This window comes from Labeo rohita, unplaced genomic scaffold (assembly GCF_022985175.1).
Source record: "Labeo rohita strain BAU-BD-2019 unplaced genomic scaffold, IGBB_LRoh.1.0 scaffold_146, whole genome shotgun sequence".
Classification (NCBI taxonomy): domain Eukaryota; kingdom Metazoa; phylum Chordata; class Actinopteri; order Cypriniformes; family Cyprinidae; genus Labeo; species Labeo rohita.
Window position 1 is genome coordinate 18,346 of NW_026127626.1, and position 24,954 is coordinate 43,299.

The following is a 24,954-nucleotide window of genomic DNA, read 5'->3' on the forward strand; positions in this document are numbered from 1 at the left end:
ATCGAACCCTTTTCCACACTGTTGGCAGGTCAAACGCTTCTCTCCAGTGTGAACTCTCATGTGCATGTTAAGGTCTCCTTTTTTATCGAACCCTTTTCCACACTGTTGGCAGGTCAAACGCTTCTCTCCAGTGTGAACTCTCATGTGCATGTTAAGGTCTCCTTTTTGTGATCGAACCCTTTTCCACACTGTTGGCAGGTCAAACGCTTCTCTCCAGTGTGAACTCTCATGTGCATGTTAAGGTGTCCTTTTTATCGAACCCTTTTCCACACTGTTGGCAGGTCAAACGCTTCTCTCCAGTGTGAACTCTCATGTGCATGTTAAGGTCTCCTTTTTTATCGAACCCTTTTCCACACTGTTGGCAGGTCAAACGCTTCTCTCCAGTGTGAACTCTCATGTGCATTTTAAGGTCTCCTTTTTTATCGAACCCTTTTCCACACTGTTGGCAGGTCAAACGCTTCTTTCCAGTGTGAACTCTCATGTGCATGTTAAGGTGTCCTTTTTTATTGAACCCTTTTCCACACTGTTGGCAGGTCAAAAGTTTCTCTCCAGTGTGAACTCTCATGTGCATGTTAAGGTCTCCTTTTTTATTGAACCCTTTTCCACACTGTTGGCAGGTCAAACGCTTCTCTCCAGTGTGAACTCTCATATGGACTTCAAGGTTTTTATGTTCACTGATGGTGGAACAACATTCAGTTTCTGTTTCATGAGCTGCTTTCCGTGAGAAAGTCTCTTTAGTCTGTGGCCGACTAAAAGAATCTTCTCCGGTTATGAAATTACGAGTCTCATTTCGTTCTTTCTCTTCTGTTTCATTCGGTACTATGCACTCCTGTTTCAGTGGCATGAGGTCTATGGTGAAAAAAAGGTAAACGAAAGTTAGCCCAGTCAAACAGAACAAAGAAACACATCAAAACATTTACCAACCTGTATCCTAGACAATATATGCACTAATCTATTAAAGGGGTTATCGGATGCCCATTTTCCACAAGTTGATATGATTCTTTAGGGTCTTAATGAAAAGTCTCTAATATACTTTGATTAAAAATTCTCAATGATTTTGTAAAACAACACCCTTTTTACCTTGTCAAAATCAGCTCTGCAAAAATCATCTCATTCTAAGGGGTTGTTCCATTAAATGCAAATGAGCTCTGTTCACCCCGCCCCTCTTTTCTCACTGTGGAAAGACGGTTTTATTTACATTAGCCGCATTTAGCCGCTAAACTTCCTAACTACCAGGTTATATCTCTTCCGGCTTTGCTACTGTTCGGACGCTTTTGCTTACTGCTCCGTGCTTTGCTCCCTGTTTATATACTTTTCTCAGACTTTTCTAAGATTTTAACCTCAGAAGATCAGCACAGTGCTTAAACAACACATTTTTGGCACAAACACTAAATTAAAAACTTTTCGTAAGTGGAATAATACTATGAAAAAGGAGACTCTTTGCCTCCCACTGCTAGCAGTTTACATTCCGGAGACGGGAAAACACAGCTGCCTACTTTCAACAGACGAGAAAGAAAATGCTTCTTCAGCCTCTTCTGGAATCTACTTGCTGCACAAACTGCCACAGACTTCTACAAAGGATTGTGATTCTTGAAACAAAGTTACTTGCTGGACTTCCAAAACAGGCGGAACACTCGGCAGACCGTCATCACGGACCCCCTCAGCATACAGCCGGTGAGTCCCGTGAACCCAGTGAATCTCAACAGTTTATAAGTGTAGAGGAACAAGCCAAAACTGATCAACACACTAATCGATGGCATAAACAGGGAGCGAGACCCAAAGGCACTCGAGACATCAGATTGTCACAAGTGTCTCGTATTGCTGCGGTAACATCCTCTACCCCAGATATGGCTATGACCAGGCTTGCAAAAACTGGTATTTTACCACCTCCTATACAGCTTGAGAAGAGATTTGAAGCACTAATGAATGTGGATGAAGAATCCCCAAATGTGATTGAACATGGATCCTATGTGCCAGCAGCTAACATCTCTACTAACAGGCGCTCAAGGTCGAACAGACAGCGGCATTCAGCTCAGAGCGCAGCCGAGCCCAGGACTCTGATAGTGGGTGACTCCATTATCAGAAATATCAGTAGCAGGACTACAACTATATGCTGCTTTCCTCAAGCAACCGTCTCTGATGTGAACAGGGAACTTCGGAACATCCTAATGAAGCACAACACTGCAAATCGAATCACCATCCATGTGGGGAAGAATGATATTCGGAAAGAGCAGTCAGAACTCCTAAAGAACGACTTCAGTGAACTCATCGAAACACTTAGAAGACTTGAAGTTCAGCCGTTTATCAGTGGACCACTCCCAGCAAGGGGAACTAACATGTTTTCACGGTTGCTCGGGCTGAATACATGGCTACAAAGAACCTACAGTCTAAAAGGAGTCAACTTCATTGACAATTCAATCTTTTCTGGGGCCATAGACAACTGTTTCAACTGAATGGCCTCCACCCAAACAAACTTGGTGCAAGAGTGCTAAAGGACAACATCTATTTTTCACTCTGTCATCCTTCAGTAGAGTGTCCAGGTGTGTGTGTGCCATTCATGTTGGATGGACTGGCACAAAGTATGAGTGACCACAGGACTTCAAATCATCTTCAGAGTCGTCATGTGGTCGACACATCCCACAAGGACACCGACAACGCCACACAGCCACAATAAACACTGCTCATGGACACCATCCCGGCTGAGCCCTGCCCACAGAGCTCATCACAGACAGACTGTGACGTACTACAACAGCTCCAAGACTCAGCACTGAAGGACGACTTTCTGATAAACAGCCAGGAAAGCCAGGACAACATATTTCAGCCACTGGAAACACCAGAGCCAGAGCCCCGCTCACCAGACACATTATCCCTCTCTCCAGCATCTCCACTTCTGAGCTTCTCACAGAAAATGGGGGAACTGGTATATGCTGGAACCAGACTCTCCCACTCTTTTGCTGCAAGCCCCCAGATATGAACTAAAAAACGGCGGGCACCACAACCACCAAAGCCTGTGGGCCCAGCTCGCCCTCCTCCTCCTTCGAGAGCTCTCTGGCCGCTGCCACAATGCCAGGGCCCAAACCCTCCTCCACCTGCTGTAGGTGAACCAAAAACAACTGATAACAACTCTCAGTGATATGTGTCGGGTCCCCGCTACGATAGCAGCAACACTCAGGAATGTTTACATTACAAGCGGGAACCCAGTGTGCCTGTAGCTTTCTCTATCTCTGTTTTATCACATGATAGAAAGTGTAAGGCCTTCTCAAACCGTACAGCTGACCCATCTAATCTGCGGCCTATTACGTATCAAACTAAGACTGCTCTAGAGACAAAAAGTAATGGCATCAAGTTAGCATTTTTAAACATTCGCTCACTAAAAAATAAATCATTTCTGATCAATGACTTAACCACATACAACCGGATTTTGTTTCTAATTGAAACATGGCTTGAAGACAGCTGCAGTGCAGCAGTCCTCAATGAAACAGCCCCTCCTAACTTTACTTTCATGAGTGTCTGCAGAGCTCTTAGGAGAGGTGGAGGTGTAGCTGCTCTATTTATAGATGTCTATTGTAATAAATTTCACTTTCGCCAACCTAGGGAGGTGAAATATGGTAGTGAAATAATTTGTTATCAACTGCAATCAGCTATATAATACCTAATGTAACTTAGAAAATCATATACTGATAATATACAACAATGCCAAGGTCTCTGGAAGAGGTTTGGAAGTGATATTTATGTTCGCTGTGGTTGTGTGAGCAGTGTGGTGGCGGCGACTTCTTCCACTGGTTGCGCTGGTGGCAGTACAGTGGGGAAAGGGGCAGGAATCGTTTTGACAGCCTTGAAGATGAAGCGCTGTAGGATGCTGATCTCCTAAGATCTGGAACACGCAGATGTGGCCCTGGAGTAGGTGCTGAAGGTCCTTAGCTTGGAACACGCAAGCAAAAGTACCTGAAGTGAAGGTTTGCTCGCCGGAGCTTAACCTTGTTGCAAATGTCTGTGTGTCTTCTGCCTCTCTGGGCTGGAGACTCTGGGTACGACCTCTCTGGGTCGTATCTGTTGCTGCCTCACAAGCTGGAGACTTGGACTTGGTATCTGTTGTTGTCTCACCTTTGCAGGCCAAAGACTCAGAACGTTGGTTGTCCTGTTGCAGTCTCTTCCCTTAACGGACGGCAGACTCAAAACTTGTGTGTTTCCTCGACCAGCCGCAGACTCAGAACAGAGGTTTGTTCTGTTGGTGTCTATTCCTTCACAGGTCTCAGACTCAGAACTGAGGTTGATCTGCTATCGTCTCACCGGATGGGAGACTCAGAACGAAGGTGATCTGTTTCTGTCTCATCCCTTACAGGACTTAGACTCAGAACTGTGTATCCTGTTATAGTCCCTTCCCTCGCGGGTAGCAGACTCAGAACAGAGGTTTGTTCTGTTGGTGTCTTTTCCTTCACAGGTAGCAGACTCAGAACAAGGAGTGTCTTTTGAAAGGGTACCTTTATCCCTTTCCGATGAGGAGATTGCAATTTGGCGCTTCTGCATTTCCATGCTGTGATTGGCTGGTTCCATCAGAGTGGGGGGGGACACGTGGTGGCCCACCCTTCTGTCCTTGTAACGTCTGGACCAATCAGACATACATTAATTGTTACATTTAACAAATAGTCTTTAAACACAACAGGCCAGCTACATGCTGGAGCTCTGGAGACAACCGCCCCAAAGCTCAGTTGCCAGGACAACGATCTGATATCACAGGTTTTATTGCCTCAAGGAATGCAAACGGAGCACACTACATTTCTCTATAGGAAAGACACAATGCCTATAGAAATGGACTCTTTCCTTTTCATTCACAGACAAACCTTTCTTTGACCTTACTATTACACATAGCTCAGGTCATTGTGTACAGTACTACTGCATTGTATTTTAATTTTGTCTGTTGTATTTGTATTTGTCTTTCTACTGTTTTATGCATGCATTATGATAGATGACTAGTCATACAGCCCACCCATGTCATGTTTGGACTCTTTTCATTCGTATTTTGATGATCTAAAAGATGGTGTAAATTAGATGTTGATACCTATGCAACATATTAGTGTTTTAAGAAACCTTAGTAGTTTTTGCATCAACACCCAATTGAATTACATATGCAAAATACCATGCTCACAGACAAAGAGTCGTAAACTTTCCCTCCAAAGGTGAAAGTTACCATTGGTTCGCGGACCTCCTGGAGGCGCAGCCTCCAGAGAGCTTAAAGGCAAACGGTTGACCGCCTCTCTTGTTCTTCCTTGTGCTTCCTCTTCTCTGTCTTCTTCGTCTGCAACATCTTCTGATTGCTGCCCGTGTGGAGGAACCCACGGGGAGCCTGAGCCAGCACAGGGCATGCCCGGCAAGCCCGACAGGCCCAACATACAGAGCTGTGGCTCTCGACCACAAAGAGTTTCACTTAACCCTGGAATTCATCTTCATGACTTGCCTCAGTCAGTCAGTGGTTCTTGGAGAACCTAAGAAGATGAGCTAGAACTCTTCAGGACTTCCCTAAGCACGCGCCAGGCCTTGCGGCCTTGTCTTTCCATTCCCCAAAGATCACAGGACTTCAGCTGAGTCCCTCTCAGCTCTTGGTTCTTCTTCACTTTTCACATGGGAAGAAACTCCCAGTCACCAATGAGTCAGGACATCTTTGGAATTCATCACTCTTCAGACCCGGAAGAACGTGATTGCAATTTCAAAACCACCACTGCTCCAAACCATCAAGACTTTCAGAGACTGCATTTGGACACTTATTCGACGACCACGGCAATGCAAGTATCGTACACTTAATAAACAGAGGTTTAGTATAAGATGTAGACAGCACTGATGGTTTCACAGCAGGTGGTTAACTGACTCTTTTCATAGCTTCATTTCCTTGTCTCTCTCTAACTGCTTCTCACTGACCATTCCCCCATGTATGAGTGATTTCATGTTTGTTTGTTTAGATTAGTTATGTGTTAGTCCTTCGTTTATAAACTATTGTGCACAAATTACATAAGTTTTGATTCTGATTCTGCCTTGCAAATGAATGTCCCTTTACGATTCTGATTCGAGCTACATGCTCTTAATACAACAGTACTTTAAGAAAGTTATTTTCTGTGGCCAAGAAAATATAATTTCTTAGTGTTGATGATAAGCTATGCTGAATGTTCGCTGGGCGAACAGATTAGTTGATGGAAAATTAATTCTGCTACAGTTACTACTGGCAGCTGATATAAATAATTGTAATTAAATCATAATTAATTGCAATTATTTATATACATTTCCCTTTGAGATAAATCGCAACAGTCCTCCTGTGGAATTTATTTGCATTGTCCAAACACAGGGCTAGAAAAGTGTCACTAAAGTTTTACCAGTGCATTTATCACTTTCCAAACCATAACCAGAATGCATTTGGCAATATTACGAACACATTAAGTCCAAACATGATGGGAAAAGATTGAACTATCATGCATGCATTCATTTGTCCATTAACAGCTGAGTTTGTGTAAGATGTTGCACTACACATTGCTGTCACAAGGAATACTTATTTCTCTGAATAAGTATAAGATGTGTGTGTTGTAGTGTGTATCAGTTTTAAAGTTTTGAGAACATAGTTATGAATGGATTTGGATGGATCTCCATGATCTCTTTTAGTTTCACCCACTGCTGCTGCATCTGGAAGTCCTGAGGAATTTTTATGGTTGGTCATAGGCCAAACCATTAGGAATCAGTCTCAAGGTGGGTGAAGGGCACAAACTGCATTTTGACCAATAGGAAGTTCTGTCCTTCCCGGGCTTTGTACCAAAGGTGGTCTTCTTGCGCTCTAAGAGATGTCTGGCTGTTGTCCTGGCATCTTTATCTGATGGCGTTGGACAGTTTGTTTATGTTAGTTCACCAAGATCCAATCAAAATGTAGCAAACCTATGTCCAGTATTGTGGTCAGGGAGGGTCCTGCCATAAACTGGGCCCTGGAATGTGCTGTCCACTACACTATCAACATAAGCAAGTGTCATTTGGTCAATACTTGTCTTTTGAATATGTAGGGATTGTGCTGAAAGGTGCTCCACGAATTCTATTTATCATTATTTACAGGCCTCCAAAATACTCTCCAGCCTTTGTTGAAGAGTTCACAGAACTGTTATCAATGATTTCCTCAGAATTTGACTGTTTTGCTATTGCAGGGGATTTTAATTTTCACATAGAAAATGCAGAAATCAAAACTACAAAAGAAATTATAACCATTTTAAACACTTTTGACCTGATTCAGCATGTGCATGGACCCAAACACAGTCGTGGACACAGTCTTGATTTACTCATTATTAAGGGTCTAAACATTTCATCAATTGTCATTAAGGCCGTAGCACTATCTGATCACTTCTGTATTTTCTTTGATATACTGATCTCTGCTACCACTGAATCTAGATCCGTCTCTGTCAGAAAGAGATGTATTAACGAAAACACTAATGTGCTGTTTATGAAGGCTATATCTTCAATGCCAAGCATTTCTGCAGACTCTGTTGATCTTCTCCTGGAGTCCTGATTAGCACATCCTCAAGTTATGCAGAGGTTAGACAGATACGACTGCAATTTCAAAAAGCAGTCACTCTTGTCTGTTTTTGAAGCAATTGATAGCAAAACTTTGGAAGAAATAGTACAGCACCTTAAATCCTCAACCTGCAACCTTGACACACTTCCCACAGCTTTTTTCAAAAGTGTGTTTTTCCAGTGACTTTTCCAAACTCCCTGAAAACTGCAGTTGTTAAGCCCCTTCTGAAAAAGAGCAATCTTGATAACACCATACTGAGCAACTATAGACCAATATCTAATCTTCCTTTTATAGGCAAGGTTATTGAAAAGGTAGTTTTCAATCAGTTGAACAACTACTTAAACTCAAATGGATACCTGGACAAAATTTTCAATCTGGTTTCCGACCGCATCACAGCACAGAGATGGCGCTCGTTAAGATTATAAATGATATTCGCTTAAATTCTGATTCTTGCAAAATATCAGTGCTGGTACTACTAGATCTTAGTGCTGCGTTTGATACTGTCGATCATAACATTCTTCTAGAGAGACTAGAAAACTGGGTCAGGCTTTCTGGGATGGCTCTTAATTGGTTCAGGTTATACTTAGAAGGGAGAGGTTATTATGTGAGTATAGGAGAGCATCAGTCTAAGTGGACATCCATGACATGCGGAGTCCCTCAAGGCTCAATTCTTGCGCCGCTCTTGTTTAGCCTGTATATGCTCCCACTAAGTCAAATAATGAGAAAGAACCAAATTGCATATAACAACTATGCTGACGATACTCAGATTTACCTAGCCTTATCGCCAAATGACTACAGCCCCATTGACTCCCTCTGCCAATGCATTGATGAAATTAACAGTTGGATGTGCCAGAACTTCCTTCAGTTAAACAAGGAGAAAACTGTCATTGCATTCGGAAGCAAAGAGGAAGTTCTTAAGGTGAATGCATACCTTGACTCTAGGGGTCAAACAACTAAAAACCAAGTCAGGAATCTTGGTGTGATTCTGGAGTCAGACCTTAGTTTCAGTAGTCATGTCAAAGCAGTAACTAAATCAGCATACTATCATCTCAAAACATTGCAAGAATTAGATGTTTTGTTTCCAGTCAAGACTTGGAGAAACTTGTTCATGCCTTTATCACAAGCAGGGTGGATTATTGTAATGGGCTCCTCACTGGCCTTCCCAAGAAAACCATTAGACACCTGCAGCTCGTCCAGAACGCTGCTGCCAGGATTCTGACTAGAACCAGAAAATCTGAGCATACCACACCAGTCCTCAGGTCCCTACACTGGCTTCCAGTTATATTTAGAATTGATTTTAAAGTACGTTTACCCATTTATAAATCACTCAATGGCCTAGGACCTAAATACATTGCAGATATGCTCACTGAACAGACCACTCAGATCATTAGGATCAAGTCAGTTAGAAATACCAAGGGTTCACACAAAACAAGGGGAATCCGCTTTTAGCTATTATGCTGCCCGCAGTTGGAACTAGCTTCCAGAAGAGATCAAATGTGCCAAAACATTAGCTACATTTAAATCTAGACTCAAAATTCATCTGTTTAGCTGTGCATTTACTGAATGAGCACTGTGCTACGTCCAAACTGATTGCACTATGTATAATGCTTTTCTGTTTTTAACTGTCTTAAATTTATTTTTAATCAATTTTTAAATTATTTTTAAATCCTTTAATTAATCAGTTTTTACATTTTACATTTTGTTTTATTGTTGTGATCATTGTTTTTATGATTGTTCTACTTCCTTTTTTGTGATTATTGTTTTTATTATTGTTTTAATATAATATTGTTTTTTATGATTATTCTACTTCCTTTTATGTAAAGCACTTTGAATTACCTTTGTGTATGAAATGTGCTATATAAATAAACTTGCCTTGCCTTGCCTTATAAGGAAAGACGATCGCAAAGATTCATAAAAAAACGCTTATACTCACTTCTGCTGTAAGTGACGCTGGATCATGAATGATTCGCGCAAACATAGATGGATATATGTAGATTGGGAGGTGCATTCCCTTCACAAACAAACATAATCCACTGCATCTTCAGCGGCTCAGATGTCGGGAGTAAATGACGACCACTATGTACATTATTACATCCAGCAACACAACACCTCAATCGGAAATATTCTTGTCTAACTTACATCCCTGTTCTGGCATCAAAACATGGAAAGTTACTGGACTGTGACAGCTGGTCTGAGGTAAAACGCTCATGTCAATCAACTATCGTGGGAGCAGCCTCTGTGAGGCTGTGTGTGTGACGGCAAACCAACAGACATCTGAGAACGGCTTGATTTGAAAAAGGGAATACTATTTTTACAGATTAATTAAAAACCACTGCATGGATTTCTAATATTATAGGGTAGATTTGTACATACACTGTGAAGGATTACAAATTTAAGAATCTGTTTAAAATATTCTGATCCTATGCATATTTGATATAGGTTCCAATATGACAACATGAACTGAAAAAGTTATGTATATTGTGACAGTCTAAGAGCAGGCAGCCCAGGCCCTGAGACAGTAACCTTTCAGTTCCTGAACATCTGGCAGGTTTTCCCAAGTTAAGTGTGAATTCTAATCTCAAGGTACAACTGTGCCTTTTGTTTAAGCACCTATGCATTTGAATCACACTTGTATGCTAAATAGATCAAGGCTGGGAAAAATCTTTAACTGAGCTGTTTTCCTGTACCACATTTGCATGCTTTGTTTAGATTGTTTCCACCTCTATGTACTCCTCCCCCTTCAAACCTATATACTCTGCTGTGCTGAGCTTTGAGAAGACGACTTTTTGAAGACTGCAGTGCAGAGCAGCGAGTATCTGAATAAAGAGAAACTTCTGCTTCAAGATATCCAAAAACGTCTCCTGGTCTCTAAGAAAAAATTCACAACAACTGCCAACACACATTAATGTTCAAACAACATGAAAAAGTGAACTTAGCATCCGATGACCCCTTTAAAGGAGGTGATTCATATATTTTTTTGGGGTTGCTCTCAATTAAAGATTTTTTGGTCTTATAGTAGTCATTCATTTTAAGCATTGTATATAGATATAATAATTATGAACGTGTCTGAGAAAAACAGCAAAGGGACAGCATTAACGTTTTAATAATTTATTGATAAACTAGTGCTCGTATCCGCTTTAAGGAGAAGTCCACTTCCAGAACAAAAAATTACATATAATGTACTCACCCCCTTGTCAAGATGTTCATGTCTTTCTTTATTTAGTCATAAAGAAATTATGTTTTTTGAGGAAAACATTTCAGGATTTTTCTCCATATAATGGACTGATATGGTGCCCTGATTTTTAAATTCCAAAATGCAGTTTAAATGTGGCTTCAAACGATCCCAGCCGAGGAAGAAGGGTCTTATATGTAGCGGAACGATTAGTTATTTTCATTATAAAAAAAAAATTAAATTGTTGTAAGTTTTTGTTGTAATTGTTGTAATGCTAAATGCTCATCTTGTCTTGCTCTGTTTTTATTTTGGTTCATGACAGTTAGGGTATGTCAAAAAACTCCCATCTCATGTTCTCCTTCAACTTCAAAATCATCCTGTATCACTGTTTTACCTTTTTTGTTAGGGGTGTTTGATCTTTGCATATTCACTTTCCAAAGACTGGGTAGGTACTTCTGTAGTGATGTAGGACGATCTTGAAATTATTTTTTATGTTTGCATTTTTGTTTTTAAAAATTCATGTTTTTTTTTGTTTTTTTTAATACGATGGGAGGTTTTCAACATACCCTAACTGTCTTAAACCAGAATACACAGAGTTCAGGCAGACAAGACGAGCGTTTGAGGTTATAAAGTATTTAAATTGTATTGTTTATATGAAAATAATTGATCGTTTCGCTAGATAAGACCCTTCCTTCTCGACTGGGATCGTTTACAACTGCATTTGGGATCGTTTGAAGCCGCATTTAAACTGTATTTTGGAAGTTCAATCTTGGGGCACCATAGAAGTCTGTTACATGTGGAGAAATCCTGAAATGTGTTCCTCAATATACATCATTCAACCCAACCAATCAGGTTGTGAATGTATCACTATGCCTTTTAGGTTCAGTATCTTTAGGTTCACTGTCAAAAATACCAGTGGGAACACCAAGGGGACAAGGACCAAATGTATAATTTTTCTTTTTGGTCCAGACCAAATAAACCAGATGAACCAAAATGGTATCTTTGGTATTGCAGAGAAATTAACATTTTTTTATTATTATTATTTTTATGGGCTTTTTAATGCATTTTTATAGATGGGACAGCTGAGAGAGACAGGAAACCACTGGGAGGATAGAGGGGAGCAGGACCGGCAAAAGAACCTAAAGGCGGGAATCGAACTCGGGTTGCCGTGAGCACAGTTGCGCTGTATGTCGACACACTAACCACAAGGCTACTGGCACCAACAAGAACATAGCATTTAAGGATTTAAGTCCCATCATAATGCATAAACTCTGCTTATTAAAGCAGGGTTTCTGCAGGGCTTAGCCAGTCAAATTTATGACTTTTTATGACCATTATGATTTAAATTTATGACCTACACGAATTATGAAAATAAAAAGTTTTATTATTTAAAGGTTACATTTTTTTTTTGTGTCAAGAACACAGGAACAAAACTTGCAATTGTAAACTGGAACATTGTAAATTGTAACAATTATTTTACGGCATTACTTTGACTAAAAGTCAGTCATTCAGTCAGTGTCTACATTTTTCTCAGTTCGTCCCCTTTAATTGCGATTTCCTCCTCAACCTTTTTCAGCTCAGCCAGTTTTTCCCTGCTTGCCCGCCTGAGAGTGTTTGATTTTGAAAGGAGCTGGGCCATCTTTGACCCTGATTTGCCCTCTGCTTCCTCTGCTAGCATGTCGGCCTCTCTGGCTAGACAGGTGGAAACCTCTTGAACAGTGGATTTCTTTCGTTTAAGGTCGGTCAAATACTCCTCTGCCAGCTTTCTTTTCTGTGTCCGTGCTTCACTCTCCTTTCCGAACAAAACTGACTGATCGCCTGCACCCGCTGCAGACCTTTTACAGCAGTTTTATGCTTTTCTGACTTGGCATGCGACTTTAAGGACTGTATACCTTAACTAGCCAGCTCCAACGCCTTCTTACACAGTGTGCAATAGGCTTGATGCTGATTGTTTACGATGGGCTTAAGCCAAAATCTAAAAGCACCGTCTTGGAGCCATAGCTCGTTAAATGTACACTTTCCCATTTTTTTATATAATTAAACTAAACAGTTAACGTTAAACTAAGTGACGAGCTGAGGAGACGAACAGTAGGCGACGTTTGAGAGGTTTTTTTTTTTCATTCCCACAAGTCTGTTTGCTGTACTGCCACGTGACATGGACCTTGTAGTTCTGGAACGCTGTGTTACTACACAGATTCCTCAGAAAGAACTACAAGCGGCGAAACAAATGAATGTCGCCGCCAGCAGTGGGAAGGCGACGGTTGAACCAATGAATGAAAAATCATATCAATTTAAGACGTGGCTAAATGTAATTTATGACCTTATATGGAAAATCCGGACGTTTTTATGACTTTTTATGACCTAAAATCCTTATTATTAAATTTATGACATTTTATGACTTTTTATGACTCTGCGGAAACCCTGTTAAAGTTACAAATAAACTACATTTTGCATCTGATTGTGACTACACCTCTACTCTAGTGATGTTAGATCAGTGGTGTAGCATTGTCTTCATAATTTCAAAATAAAAATGTGTTTGACCATAAAGTAAAACAGAACTGAATACAATTAATTTGCACTTCATTGTGGTTGAGATAGTTGTGAATTAGATCAAGTAATACTGAGTGAACAACAATTTTTGTATTATACCTCACCTCTAGGCAGTAGTCCTATTGTAAAATAATTTCAGGGGGGGAAGGTGTGGTCAATTTCTTTGATGGGGCAGAGGGAACCTGTAGCTAAATTTTACACAATGATCACAAAATGTGTCCTATTTTAAAAGAGTTTTATTTAATGAAAAATCAGCTTTATTAAAAGAATTATTATTTACAAGCTGTTTTCATTCTGGGGTCTGAGATGGAGATATTTTTGGTCAATAATTGAACATTAAATTTTGCTAAATGTGTTTTTGTTCTGGCACCTTAGTAGGTTTAGGCTTGGCATGGATAAATAAATATGACAATAAAACTGCTAGTAGATGGCACAATTTATTGAATCATTCACATCAAATGATTCGTTCAAAATGGCTGATTCAATTAGAACCGAAACATGCACTCTAAATCACTGACAAGCTACACAAAATCGTGTTCAAAATCAAAAGCGATTTATCTGCGATTATGAATGCAATATTGCGTATTGCGTCAGTGATTAACGGCTCTGTGTAGTGTTGTCATGGTACCAAAATTTTGACTTTGATACGATACCTGACTACAACATCATGATACTACTACAGAACCGATACTACGAAAAAAACAAAACAGGATAAGTAATTGAATAACAGATGATCCAAATGAAGATAAATTATTTTATCTATTAAAACAAAGCATTTCATCCCCCGTTTAAAAACATAAAATAATAATAATAATAATCACATGCAAGTAGTGTTGTTTTTGGTGGCCTGTTTTAATTTTAGTTTTAGTCTAGTCTTTGTGTGAAGCTGTCATTTTAGTTTTTATTAGTTTTAGTCACATTCATACTCTTTTTAGTCTAGTCAAGTTTCAGTCGACTAAAAGTCTGAGCATTTTAGTCTTATTTTAGTCAGAATTATCCATGACTATTTTTGTCTAGTTTTAGTCCATGAAAATTCTATTTTAGTCTGACAAAACTAGCTACAGTATTTGGCCAACAAGCAATGCTTAGCAGTGTTGGGCAAGTTACTTCCAAAATGTAATACATTATATATTATAAGTTACTGTCTTTTAAAAAGAATTAGTTACATTACAATATTACTGTCTCTGAATTGTAATGCTTTACACTACTTTTGAGTTACTTTCACCAAAATATCCACAGAAGTATGACTAGGCATTATAAAATACCAAAATGTAGTTTATTGCAGCTCATTATGCATCCAGTGGAGGGTAATGAGGTAGGTCCATATAGCATAAAATTATAAAATCATATTTAGATAGGCTACCGGTATATAGGTCTAAATTAACGTTATGGTTTAGGTTAAACACAGATAAGCACAAAATTATTACATTTATAAATAATGCCGGTAAATAAAGTGAAACGTTGTAGTGTACAAACAATAAACACAATACCTAACCTATAGACTATTTTGAACGGTTTTCGGAACAAAACAAGAATAAAATATATAAGTTGCTAAACAAGCCAAGACAAATTAGGCTCATTTAAAGCGAAACTGAAAGCAAACGCGTTGTTCTCACGCACCCTACCTCTCTCATTCGGCATGAACCCAATTAAATGTGTCCATATTCGCGATGTATTTGAATGCTAAACTATTATTTATTAGTAAACCAAGCTTTGTACTTACTGCGCGTAAAAACATCCTCACATTAGCAAATATGTGTTTGGCCCGAAACACTCGTTTTTCTTTCCGTGAACTTTCGACGAGCGTAACTTTGTTGTTGTAACTTGCGTTACTGAGATTGTAACGAGTAATCGTATTATCCAAATTTCATTAGCAATGCATTATATTACTATTACTAAACAAAACGAAATAACGTTATGACTTTTCGTTTCGTCTCGTTTTGATCAACGAAAATGAAGAGACATTTTAGCATAGTTTTTATTTTGTAAACCACATTTAGTCTCGTTTTTATTCGTCAACGATACTGCATTATACATTTAATTATAGTTATCGTCACATGACCAGCATTTACGTTGCGTCTCGTCTCGTTTTCGTCACGTGATAAAGGTTCGTTGACGACAATATTTAGTCATAATTTTCCTTGACGAAAGCAACACTACATGCAAGTGTCACTACACAGGATAATGGTGAACTACTGAGTCTACAGGTGTGTAGAGATCTTTGCTATATTGGTAAGTTAGCTTAAAGGATAAAGCCAAATCTTATTTCATGATATAGTCATTTTATTTCACAGCAAAAATGTGTATCATGATAGTCATTTCTGTTATTTTATCTTTGTTATTAATAAGAACCTAGATGCAAGTAACAAACTGAAGGACAACTACAATAAAACAAAGACACAAGTGAAATAAAGAGGAACCTATGAAATCTGTTTTATTTTTTCCTAAATTTCATTTTAATTTCTGTAGACTATTTTAATGGTTACATTAAAAAAAAAATATTTATCAAAAAGCATGTCTAATTAACTGAAATCATGAAACTTGCAGAATTTAACAGTAACTTATTAAAATTTTATTAGTAAATTACATGTTTTTAAAGCCCTATGAAATATATTTGATTATTTTTCTCAAATTCAGCTTTATTTGTGAATCTCTGGTTTCCATTAATTTTCTGGATTCTATTTTAATTGCTTCGTTACATTTTAATAATCAAAAGCATGTCTAATGAATTTATAAAGGATAAGTAGATTTGATAAAGAATTAATTTATTATAGGCCATTTTTGTTTTTTTCTTCCAGAAATACTGTGTTGTGCATTTACAATTCTCTGGTAGATAAATTCTGGTAAATATTTTTTCAGGTAAATATTCCTTAAACATTGTTTCAATAATATTTTTTATTAGTAGCTGTAGTACTATCTTTACATTAAGTAATATATTCATATATTTCTGACTGTCAAGTTAAACCAAACTTTTTTTTCCCCGACAGTTTTCCGCAAAAGAAATTGTAAAATGCTCATAAAGTGACTCTCAGAGCAGTTCTAGAAATTATGTTTATGTGTTTATCTACTCATTGAGACGGCAGAGGCTGAAAACGCCGCAAGCGTCACGTGTATGTGTGTAGCAAAACAAAACTGCTCCATGCACTAACACAGACACGCAGAAATACAGCTCTTATTAAAATGCATTCTTAAAGTTCTCGTACTAGTAAAATGTGGAATCGTACCATTTTTAATAGCAGGGTGTCGCGATACCTTTTAAGTACTGGTATACTGTGCAACACTAGCTCTGTTTATTAATTGCCGAGATTTACTACTAATCACAGAACTGGCTTTACTGACGAGACGCGCATGAAAATCGCATGCAATTTATTGTGCAGCCCTATTATGATGCATAGAGAATTTTAACATTTCATTTGCATGATAAGGTTGGATGGTAAAGGAGATGGTGGTTTTGGACCTCTAGGCATTTTAATAAAGGAGCTCACATCAGCACGGATAGCCTAGTGGTTAGTGCGCCGACATACAGCACAACTGCGCTCACGGCAACCTGAGGCTACATCTACATTCATCCGGATACATCTGAAAACGGAGTTTTCGTTTTAAAACGCTCTCCGTCCACACTAGCGTTTTCCAAAAGTTTTTCATCCACACTGAAACATAGGAAAACGTTAAATTCGCCATACTGCGCATGCGTAAAAACTCACTGAGACGATACAGACTGAAGAGACGTAATACGTTTTTATTTATGGAAATATCTCATGATTCACTGACGCGTCCATGTCGCGCGCTCTCATGTTTGATCTAAAAAGCAGCTGCCCTCACGTTTAGCCGCAGGAGTGAGTACATTTTCTGTCATCTTTTTAGGACTGTAATATGAAGAGTGTACAAATATATCTTTAGCAGCAGTGTAAAAAAGTGAATGGCACATAACAGCCACAATTACCGGTATAAACATGGATATCTATTGGTACAATATGCGTCACATGAATAAACATGCGTCATGCGTTTGAAAACGCCAAAACGGCGTTTTCAAATTTATCCACTTCGGAGAGCGTTTTCAAAAAGCTCAGTTTTCCTTGACCAAAAACGCCATCTCAGTGTGGACGAAAGGCCAAAACGGAGAGAAAAAGACACGTTTTCAAATGAAAACGTATTAGTGTGGACATGTCCTGAGTTCGATTCCCGTCTCGAGGTCCTTTGCTGATCCTGATCCCCTCTCTTCACCCAATGATTTCCACTATCCTGTCTCATTAAAGGCATAAGAAGCCCTTAAAATATATATATATATATATATATATATATATATATATATATATATATATATATTGTCACGGGAGGAGCAAAACGACAGACACAGTGGGCGTGACGTCAGGCCTCGGAGAGGTTTTTATTAAACAATAAACAGAAAGTGTCCAAAAAGGGGAAAAAGTGTCCAAAATAAATGGGGGATCTGGTGTCCTTGACGTGAAGGGAATCCGTGAAGGAGGGGCAGTGTTCAGAAGGGAAGGGTCCAGGTAAGGGGCGTAGTCCGGCGGCCGAACTTGCTCCCCGCCTGGGTCCGCAGCAATATGACGGGTAGAGGCTTCCTTTAGCGGCTTCATCCATTCCTTAGCGGCGGCACTTCCTCAGGCGGGTGAGAAGGCCCGGCATCCTGGCCCGCAGCCATCTCCATGCGGATCGCACTCGGACCACGGGTCCGGCAGCTCGTCCATCGGCGGCGCTCGTCCCTCTACGCACCCTTCCTGGACCCACGAGGACACCAGCGTGCATGCACGGGGAAGAGACCGGTCTCCTGAGGAGAGGCGCGCTCGGCATTTTAACAGTGATGAGGCTTCATCCACATCAGGTGTGCCTCATCACACGCCGCCAAAAAATAATAAAATAAAGGGGCTCACTATGTTTTATGTCTCAGTCAGCTTGGTTCTGCTTCTCAACACCCCCAAAATCTTGTTCTCCATCACAGCATACTCATGGATGAGACATGCAGACTACATCGTTCAAATTTTAGTCAACCTTCACTGCATTTTATTTAATCAATGAACTCTGAAAAAGTAAACAAAATCATTGTCATAAACTGTAACATTTATTTTATGCACTTAGATATGGTTTCATTATCATACTTTACAAATTAATGAAAAATCAGCACTTATTTTCTAGTACAAGTGCCTGTGCTAACATTTACTTGTGCATTAAATTCCAAATAAAAACATTCATATCAGCTTGCGCTTCATATTGTGATCTCAAATTGCAGAATGCTTTAGTACATGCATTTGAGACACATTCTTATATGTGATGCATACACATGCATGCACATTTTTTCAGCTTTAATCAGCTTTTGGTACTTTCATAACTTAACTGATGACAGAACTACAACGTATGCTCTTAGTTTCTTGTGTGGTTTATATGAAGTGTGAGCATAGTAGAACGACTGAACGTGAATGAGCATGGTGCTTAGGAACATGTGGGATTTATCAACAGTGACTATGCTGACATGGACATCAGTAATTTAACTATTTACCTATAAGACAATATTATAATTAAGGTGTTTACATGCGTTCTTTTTAAAATATTCCTTTCATGTTCCCGTTTTACATGTTAGTACATAGATCAATTAATGGCACGTCATTACGTACCCACATTATGACATCTGACGTCCCCTCCAGAATTTCACGTATCATCATACAGTTTGTCTCCGTTATGGTGCCATATACAGTTTGTGTCCTTTCATTTCTAATTTTACAAAAGCTTCAAGTGCACTTAATTATTTGTAATGCTATACATGCAAACAGACAATGACGTTGTTGAAGACGTGTTCTGTTGTTTGCCGTCAAATTGTTGACCACCACCATGTGTATATCCTGATGCGAAATGCAGCGAAAAGTCATAGTTTGATTAAGGTGTGTACATGTCTATACTGCACTTGGATAATGCGACTAAAATAGGAATACTCCACACATCTTAAATCGATTTGTGTTTACTTGAAGTATGACTTTAGTCGGATTAAGAAAATCAAAAATCTGTTTACATGGTAAATACTTATTCAGAGTATCATCTTCATCGTGTTAAAATTGGAATATTGTTGTCCATGTTAATGTATTCAGTGATTACTTACTTGTGTGCGTAAGAACCGCATTCGCACGTTTGATAAATACAGATTTTTTTTTTTGTACTTGCGTTCTAAATTTCATTTGTAGGATAAAACGTAGAACCATTTCTACACACTGTTGATAAATAAGGGCCCTTGAATCTACCAGCAAAACTCTTTGCCTAAAAATGTCCTGACACAAGTGTGAGCAACTGTTTTTATTATGTGGTCATTATTGCTTTGTCTTGTGATTACAGATTATTCTTCAGCATTTCTGCATCTATCTGTGAAGGATGTAGGCTGTCCAACATACAGGACTATTAGCCAATCATAGTATTGTGTGTTTACTTCCGAGTCTACAATCCACCACGCCTATTCAAATAGAGCTTTCAGATGAGGGGGATTCAGAAAAGGCCTATTACTTCTAAATTATGTTTTTGACGTAAAAATCTTGATAACATTATAAGGGGACTTCACTGAACAGTATAAAAAAATTAAAAAAGGCAGTTCATGACCGCTTTAATAGATTCAATCCTTGAACTGAAACAAAAGAAATATGTTCCATCTCGTATAACACCAGTGGATAAATCAATGTCCTCTCAAGTAAAGTGAAAAAATATTTTTAGCTTCATGATTGTATTCAATTTGTGTGGTTTTTGAAGTGTTTCTGTACACTTACACTACCGTTCAAAAGTTTGGGGTCAGTAAGACTTGTAATAGTCTTTAAAGTAGTCTCTTATGCTCATCAAGGCTGCATTTATTTGATTAAAAATATATATAAAAAGAACAGTAATATTGCAAAATGTTTTTACAATATAAAATAATGTTTTTTATTTTAACATACTTTAAAATAGAATTTATTCCTGTGATGAAAAGCTGAATTTTTATAAGCTGTTACTCCAGTCTTAAGTGTCACATGATCCTTCAGAAATCATTCTAATATGCGGATTTATTATTAGAATGATCAATGTTGGATAATATCAACAGTTGTGCTGCCAAATATTTTTTGGAACCTGTGATTTTTGTTTTTCAGGATTCTTTCATGAATAACAAGTTTAAAAAGTACAGTGTTTATTCAAAATATAAATATTTTATAACAATGTAAATTATTTATTATTTAATATTAAATTAATATTATTATATTATATTACTTTTAATAAACTTTTAATTATTAACTTAATACATCCTTGGTGAATAAAAGCATTAATTTCTTAAAAAAAAAAAAAGAAAGAAAGAAAAGAAACAATAAAAATGTACTGACCCCAAACTTTTGAACGGTAGTGTACATTAAGTCTTTGTATGTGTTCATCTGAAGAAAGTAAGTCATAAACCTGGGATGATATGAGGGTGAGTAAATGATGAGAAAATTTAATTTTTGCGTGGACTATCCTGTGAATGAGCCAGATGTGAAACATGCAGATTTTTAAGTTTATTGCATCATCAGCTTTATAGGCTATTTCATGGCAAAGATCATACATTAAAAAAACAATCAGAAACATGCAGAATGAATTAAAACTTTTCAAAAAGGCCACTTATTGCATTGTGTTTTCAGTGCCTATGTCTGAAATAATTAACTTTATACTTATTTGAGGCATTTTGAGGCTTTTTTTCTCCACAGTTATTGATATGTAATTATTTGTGATTAATTAATGAGCAAATAACGCAAATAAATATTTAGATTAAAAAATGATTCATTGACAGCCCTAATTATTTCTCAATATCTCATTATCATACCACTTATCCACTCCCTGGTAAGAACATCACCAAACATGAATTACAATTACTTATCACAGTGTTCCTCTGAACAATTTTTGGAATATTGTAACATTTAACTTTTTATTTTTCTGGAAAAAAGCAATGTTGCTACTTCAATATGCTTCTCAGATTCGTGAACACAAACATCATTTGTTCTCACAGGTCAAACACACGTTTAAGCTACTGTTTTACCATATTTAATGTGTGTAAGATGTTAGAAAATAAAATGCAAAAAAGTAACAAGTACTTCTTAAGTTGAAATTAAAATGTGAGGACCTTTTCTTCAGAAATGTAATTAAGCAGAAGAAAAAAAAGTTTACACTGAAATTGTACTTCAGTTAAATACAAATCTCCTAAAATAATAGAGTAATTAAGTTACATTTTTTCAAGTATTTTACACTCCTGAACATGCTTCAAAAATATCATTCCTGTAGAGTTTTTACATTTACATTTTGATAAGGATCAAATGGGAATCAAAACCAACCTGTTTGTTCCTCAGTATCTTTGTGTTTGACTGAGCATGTTTCTTCAATCTTCCCTTCTTGAATTTTCACATCTTCACTCTCTCCTTTAATAAATGCCATCTTTATAATAGTGTGTAGATCTCAGCAGTTGTTTTTCTTTGTTTGGACAACCTGTGGTGTTTAAGATGAGAATAATTAACAAAGAAACATCAATCCAAACTGAATCTTAGAGTTAGCTCCCTCGTTCAGTGTTCAGCTCACTGGTAAGGGACTCAAGAGTGATAATTAATGGCTCTAAATGACAAACCTTAACTGAAAGACCCTTGCGCCGACTGATCTTAAAACATATTAATGTCTTTGTTTTGTCTCCTCATTTCTTCAGTAATGTTTTTTTTTTTTTTTTTTTTTTCTAAAACACGTTTATAAACAACTTAAATGATTGAACTATGGTCTAACTATGGCTTGGCACAACAAATTAATACATAATAATTAATACTGCGTTTGTGATGAACTGATTCACGATTCTGTTACTCACTTGTGGATCTGCTTTTAATGCACAATAACCTGCATAAACGTTAGATAAAGCGCTACAACGTTACAGTTAATACTAATGAATGACATTTACATCGCGTGTAAAAACTATAAAAGAGACTGGACGGGTTGCATTGATTTAAACACTGTAAACATTTAAAAACACAAACCTTTATTCAGCAGAATCACAATAGATGCAGGAGCGCAGCGGAGACTTATGAGTCACCTCACCACACCAAAATAAAAGTCCCGTTCACACGCCAACATTTCAAATAGTTATTCATGAGAGTTAATATTTCAGATGTTATTCATAGTCGACTTATTGGTTAAATACATGTTGGCTAGAACTATTTCTAACATTTATTATATTATTATTATTTTTTCCCCAAAACAACAAATTAACCATGGTTTTACTGCAAAAACACAACATAGTTAAACCATGGTATTTATAATAAAACTGTGGTTACAACTGGTAATAAATACAGCAAAAAATTAAACTAAAATAAAAATACATGGTTAATTTTTGTATGGTAAGACAATTTATTATTTGTGTTTGATGCATTTTCTAGTGTCGTAGCCAAGAACTTGTAGGCCTCATTATTTTACTGTTATACAATGAATTATGTCAATGAAAATGATTAAGGCCACAGAGATTACTCAAAAACACAAATACAAGCAAATACGCAACAAGCAATAGACAACAGGTTGCAATGTTATTAATTGTGCAATGGCAAATGTAAACTACGTTTGTAATGCACAAAAGCGTAACCTTGTAGCCTTATTAATGTGTTAAATTTTCAGTGGTCCAGCATAAAATAAGAGTAAAGTTACTGTATGACAGACTTTATTTACAATGTAAAACAGAGGTGTTTCAGTAAAACAGCATTACATTCTCAGACACAAACACTAATAGAAAGTCAGTCTTAATGTTAGGTTTGTGTATAGAAATGTAGTAATTGTCCATGGCCCACTTAATAGTGTATATTTGTAGTTTCTTTTAATACACTGGAGAGGAGACATAAAAAATGGAATAAACTGCTTTTATAGGAAAATAGATGATCATTTCATGAACTGACAGCACTTACCTTCCTTGTATTGAAAATGATGGCACACGTTTTGATGGATGAAATCATTTCTCCCCTTGGAAACCAAATGTATGTAGACAAAAGCACTGATTGCGTAATCCACATTGTTAGACTTAGCTGTAATATCTACAGTCACTTACCACAAACAGCCCAATAAAATTATGTTCTTTACAGTTCAATACTGTAATACATACTGCATATTGTGTACTATTTATGACATTTAATGTTTCTTGTAATTTGCTGTATTCTACTGTTATGCCTACTGTTTACGCAAATGCAGCAGTTTTTCAGCAGTGTAAACAGCTTTTTATTTCTGTGTCTGTGTATAAGTAAGTTTGTTTTTCACTTGCACGGTAGCAACTTTAATTTGAGCAATAAGCCTTTGTCACGGACATTAGAATGCACATCCGGTTCAGTGTTAGTTGTGTGAAAAAAAATGGATTCAGGCATTCACAACCTCCCTGAAAACCAATGTTTACATTAGGGATGGGCATTTAAAAAAAATATTGTGTTTGAATATTTGGGCTCATGAAAAAATGAATATTCAAATATTTGTTTATTTAAACAATGTTTAGTGAGAAAAGCGTTATGTTTTAATAATCAAGTTTTTGTCACCATTTCTGAGCAAGCTTATGATTAGTCATTATACACAACATTCTATAACAACATTACATTATATCTCAGATTTTCTCATTTTTTTAGATTTTACGTTATATCTCAGAGTTTTGCGGTGAACCATGGTTTGTCATTGTTGAATGTTAAATAAGTCCAGGACATTTGTCTTTCTGTGGCTCTAATAAATCATTTGCTTCATATAGCGAGCTATCGCAATTTCTCATCCCTTTTGCTGATTTTGCATTCACAGAATTTTAAACTCATTCACACTACTTGCTTAATCTTGAAGATAAGTTTTGACTGTTTGAGGTGTAGATTAAATGTTTTGGACTGCCATCCCTGATAGCATCTTGTTGAGATGTGTATATGATGTCTGCATTTATGTCTGCAAGACATTTTTTAGATTGTCTGTTCATCTGCAATACATCTATAGGACGTTTCCTATCAGATGTCAAATAGATGTCTATTAGATGTCTTTAAGATGTTTATGATTTACAATGCATCTAAAACTGACATCTTACAGACATCTGTCAGATGTTTGTACACAGCAGATGCTTTCCAGATCAAGTGATCTTTAACACATCTTGCAGACGTACGTGTGCTATCTGGGATCTTGAAATGAACATGACAAAATAAATCTGGTGGAGAACTGTATAATAAATAATACAAAAAATATTAGTTAATTTCCCTTTATTTAGAAAAAAACTGTCCAATTTATTGTATTATTTGATGCACCTTTGCAGCTGGCCAAGATGTGTGTACTTTGACTTTTTTATGGAGAATTGTATAATGACAGCATTTTGTTTAATTAGATTATTTTCCTGAGTGACAACTGAAGCTCATTAGTTGATCATTAACCAGTAAGTTTAGAATGTCAAATTAAAAAGTAAATTGTCTGTGACAATCAGTGTGTCCTACACTGTAAAAAAAAATCCGTTGTTTTTACAAAAAAAACCTGGCAGCTGTGGTTGCCAGAATAATTTTGTAAAAAATACATTAAAAATGTAAATCTCTTTACAAGTTAATGTTGTATAATTAACGGAATAATTGCGCAAAAAAAAACAAAATCATGCTGTAAAATTAACAGTTGAAAATTGCCATTAAGCATTTAAACAAAAAAACACTGTTGTTTTTACAGAAAAAATCTGGCAGCTGTGGTT

At 37.3% G+C, this 24,954-nt stretch overlaps 1 protein-coding gene across 1 annotated transcript; it reads right to left on the reverse strand.

The window, feature by feature from the left end:
• Positions 1-226: 226 nt before the first annotated feature.
• On the reverse strand, positions 227-22,323 carry LOC127158332 (gastrula zinc finger protein xLCGF3.1). Its single transcript, XM_051101490.1, has 3 exons — positions 22,265-22,323; positions 21,584-21,734; positions 227-849 (listed from the first exon to the last, which is right to left on the reverse strand). Exons 2-3 carry the CDS (start codon positions 21,681-21,683, stop codon positions 227-229), a joined length of 723 nt encoding a protein of 240 aa, XP_050957447.1. The 5' UTR covers positions 21,684-21,734; positions 22,265-22,323.
• Positions 22,324-24,954: the final 2,631 nt, after the last annotated feature.